The following is a 4,183-nucleotide window of genomic DNA, read 5'->3' as shown; positions in this document are numbered from 1 at the left end:
CGCTCAGAAATCGTGTTTGTTGTACTAAATCTTTATTGAATACTCCTGGGCAGACACTTGTCTTGGCATCCAAGACTTCTCAATTTTTATTATTTTAGGATTTCCATATATTTAAAAACATAAATGACAGGTGTGCCATGAGTCATACTTTTGAATATGTATAAATTATATTTTAGATTTATTCGATATTTTAAATTATATAAAAAAAATTCATAATTTTTCTACCAATTGAGTTAGGTCACCTAAAAAACATCGGAGACGCGGCAGAGAAGTCGGCGTGGCTCTGCCTGCCTGTAGAGGACGCTCAGGCTCCGCAGGAACAGGGGGGATGCACCTCTGGCTTGGAGCACTTTTTGACGAGGAAAGTGAAGTGATTTGGTGATGGCAAGCGGGGCGGCTACTAGGAGCAATTTGTCTTCCAAATTCCGGACCAGCATTTCAATGATCAATCCGCCGGTGTGTTGACTTCCTTCCGGATTCCGATCGAAGACATCGTCTCGTGCGCAAAGTTACTGCTTTGACCGCTTCCTCCCGTTCCCTATCAAGACCATTTCGGTTCGCTATCTTGTCCTCCAAGGAAACAGCGTCAAATCCAACACTTGGCTCATGCTTTGAAATATTTCGCCCTTTATTTTGGAGCTTGCAGGTCGCTTTTGACCCCCTTTCGTCTTGGCTTACGACATCGCCATGTCCGCCTTCGGCAGTATAAATAGGAGCGGAGCAGCCGCCTGTCGCTTTTGCATTGCCATTTCGGCGTCGCGCTTTCTGATCGCTTCTTCTCTTGCCCGCTGCAAAGCTGTTCGCCTCGTGCTCTGGGATTTAGAGGTACCGACAAAGGAGCCCCTTTTCATGTTAAAAGTTCGATCTTTGGTTCTTCCTTTTGTTATTTGGAGGGTTTTTGACATTGTCGTTTGTGGTCTTGCGATCTTCTGTTTCAAGTACGATACTTTGATTTGCAGTGGATGTTCGGGATTAGATTTCTAGTCTGTTTTCGGAGGATTTATGAAACGAGAGTTTATGGACTGATGTTTTTGAAGTCGAACTGTTCTTTGATACAAAGTTTACGCTTGTTTTAGATTGTACGCGCATCATTGCACATGATGTGCCGTTGTTCATACTGTGAGGAACTAGTATAATGATTGTGCTTTGTGCTACTTGTGGCAGGAGAATAACTGTTCTCTGGCAATTGCTAATTCAAGGTTTTGGAGTTACTTTGATGGGCTTATATCTTTCTTTGCTCTGGAGTGAATGGGTTGAAGCCTTATGGTACAAGATTTCTGCTCCGACAGAGAAGGTGAATGATGATTGGTCCTCGAGCTGCACGAAAACTGATGTCAAGGCAACCAGAAGACAGGCCAACTGCAAACAAAATGAGTCTCATACTGAGACGAGAGCAAAATCATCTCTGAAAAATTCATTAAGCATCAAAATTTCAGTTCAGGATGTGCCGGGAAATATTGTTCCATTGAAGAATCAGGATGTGGAATGTGTTCCAAGGAAACCTTATTCTGCAGAGCATACTGCAGCTGCTGTTAAGCTGCAAAAGGTGTACAAGAGCTATCGAACTCGAAGAAATTTGGCAGACTGTGCAGTCGTTGCCGAGGAATTATGGTTTGTCTTTGATCTGTGCTATGCTTATGGAGTTACATTTGTACCTATTGATTGCGCAATCTCTCATTGTTCTTTTGTTACACTCATGGTTTCAGGTGGAGTGCGCTGGATTTTGCTTCTCTCAAACACAGCTCAATTTCATTTTTCAATGGTGGGAAACCAGAGACAGCAGCTTCGCGCTGGGCTAGGGCATTAACAAGGGCTGCCAAGGTACACTGATAGCTTCATCACATCATTGCTCCTCTGTTGGAAGCTCAGAGTTAATACTGTTGCCTGGTCAATTTGTGATTCACTTTTTGATTTCTGTATAGGTCGGTAAGGGTTTATCAAAGAGTAAGAAGGCACAAAAGCTTGCGATCCGGCACTGGCTTGAAGCTGTAAGTAAATTATCTCTTCCTTTCTACTGAACATTAATACATTTACCTCCATAGTGAAGTAATAAACCAAGGAAAATTCATGGCTCAAAACCACAACTTTTGCTATACTAACAAAATATGTTTTCCCCTCAACAATAATCAAACAACTATATATATATATAACTTTTTTTAAAAATAATTGACATGTGGTCAACGAAACTTCATCTTTGTATTTTCCTCCAGATCGATCCACGGCATCGATATGGTCACAATCTGCATCTTTACTATGATGTGTGGTCTAAAAGTGAAAGCAGACAGCCATTCTTCTACTGGTAATTACATCTTTGCATCCATGATTCTACTTCCTCTTCTTATTAGTGGCATGTTTTAGGTGACATCTGTTCTGACATATCCTTTGGTTGAAAAATTGAAGGTTGGACATTGGTGATGGCAAAGAAGTGAACCTTGCAAAATGTCCTAGAGACAAACTTCAGCAGGAGTGTGTTAGATACCTTGGACCTGTATGCTCCTTTCTCGAAAAGAAAATCCCCCGACTGTTGTATTTTCCAATTCCGAACACTGATCAGTCGTTTCTGCATCTTTTCTTATGCAGAAGGAGAGGCAAGCTTTTGAAGTTATTTTAGAGGACGGAAAACTTGTCTACACACAAAGTGGAGCATTTGTCAACACCACTGAAGGTTCTAAGTGGATATTTGTACTGAGCACAATGAGGGCGCTCTACGTGGGCGAGGTGAATAATCGATTCTTAACTTCGGCACTCATTTTGTTCATAAAACATGCATCCTTTTTTTTTAATCCTTGATTATGAAAGAAACAAGGTCTTGTAAAAGAATATAATTGTTGTTCATTGCTTTCTGATTCTTAACTTTCTTTTCGTATGAGCAGAAAAAGAAGGGTTCATTTCAACACTCGAGTTTTCTTGCTGGTGGAGCAACAATAGCTGCAGGAAGATTGGTTGTGAAAGAGGGTGTTCTAAAGGTAACAACTAACTTTGAAATACTGCTAATGATACAATATCTGTAGCTGAAGAAAATATCATAACTGATTTTCGTTTATTTTCTATAGGCTGTCTGGCCATACAGTGGCCATTACCTCCCAACAGAAGAAAACTTCAAAGAATTTATTAACTTCCTTCAAGTGAACAATGTAGACCTCACTGATGTCTCGGTAAATATCATATTTCCATTCCCTCTCTGAGTATGAAAGTGCTTTAGGATATCGGTTAAATCATCAAGTCAATAAAATGACCAATTGATCAAATTGTTTTGCAGAGACGTGCCACTGGCCCTGAGGATGACTACCCTTTGCTGAAGGTAACCGGCAGCGATTCATCAACAGATACCGATAAGGACATTGAGGTATCAGGAGAATCTATAACTCAGGAAGCAGGAAACTCGAGTGAAACTGAAGAAGAACAGGCTCCAATTTCTCCTCTGGCCAAGTTCCATGAAGGCTACAAATCTGATGGCCCTATTGGGACGATCACCTCCCACCACCATCGGAAATGGATGACCGGAGCCAGCCCTCGAATTCAGTGTGTTCGAAACTACCCTACGGCTCTCCAGGTCAAAGCACTGGAACATGTCAACCTGTCGCCACGAACAATCTCCTTACCTATCGGAAACAATGGTCCAATCCCCTCACCTCGTCCTAATTTGGGCATGAGGCTGTCCCTCACACTTGCTACAAGCATGAGCCTTCCTGCTCCCACAAGTCACTGAGTCATTTACACAGCCCAGGCAGAATGCAAAGATGAAAGTCTAATAGGATGCACATAACTTGCTCATGGTCAGTTCGACGGATGAACAGTTTACTAATTGCTATATTTTACTCGCTTTTTTATGTATAGATATTAAGTGGGTAAGTTTTTTGTAGTCCATTTTTTCCCCCTCTGAGGGAGATAGAAATTAGAGTTGATGTAGATAATCCTTTTCGAATATTAAAGAAAGATTTTTTCGTGTGTCTTTCAATTGTTCACTTAAAGTTCTGTGTGGGCTAGAATGCAGAGAGGATAAGACTGAATTGTGGAAATCAAAGTCAAAGGGTAAAATGAAAATATTCATAGATAACAAAATATGAAAAAGATATTGATCTTATGAGCATATTAAATGATCAATCAATAGAGTATGGTTAAAAGAATAATCAAAAGTTAATGCGAAAGATGTTAAGAGTAAAAGAAAATCAAAGAGAATAAA

The 4,183-nt window shown here is 40.6% G+C and overlaps 1 protein-coding gene across 1 annotated transcript; it reads left to right on the top strand.

The window, feature by feature from the left end:
* Positions 1 to 248: 248 nt before the first annotated feature.
* Positions 249 to 3,950, top strand: LOC122038642 (IQ domain-containing protein IQM1-like). Its single transcript, XM_042598472.1, has 11 exons — positions 249 to 555; positions 647 to 825; positions 1,165 to 1,611; positions 1,707 to 1,821; positions 1,923 to 1,988; positions 2,211 to 2,299; positions 2,401 to 2,488; positions 2,581 to 2,718; positions 2,874 to 2,966; positions 3,054 to 3,155; positions 3,260 to 3,950. The coding sequence occupies exons 3-11, from the start codon at positions 1,217 to 1,219 to the stop codon at positions 3,707 to 3,709; spliced, it is 1,536 nt and encodes a 511-aa protein (XP_042454406.1). The 5' UTR covers positions 249 to 555; positions 647 to 825; positions 1,165 to 1,216; the 3' UTR covers positions 3,710 to 3,950.
* Positions 3,951 to 4,183: the final 233 nt, after the last annotated feature.

The sequence above is a fragment of the Zingiber officinale genome, chromosome 1A (genome assembly GCF_018446385.1).
Source record: "Zingiber officinale cultivar Zhangliang chromosome 1A, Zo_v1.1, whole genome shotgun sequence".
Taxonomy (NCBI): Eukaryota; Viridiplantae; Streptophyta; class Magnoliopsida; order Zingiberales; family Zingiberaceae; genus Zingiber; species Zingiber officinale.
This window is presented reverse-complemented; position numbering and strand designations above follow the sequence as displayed.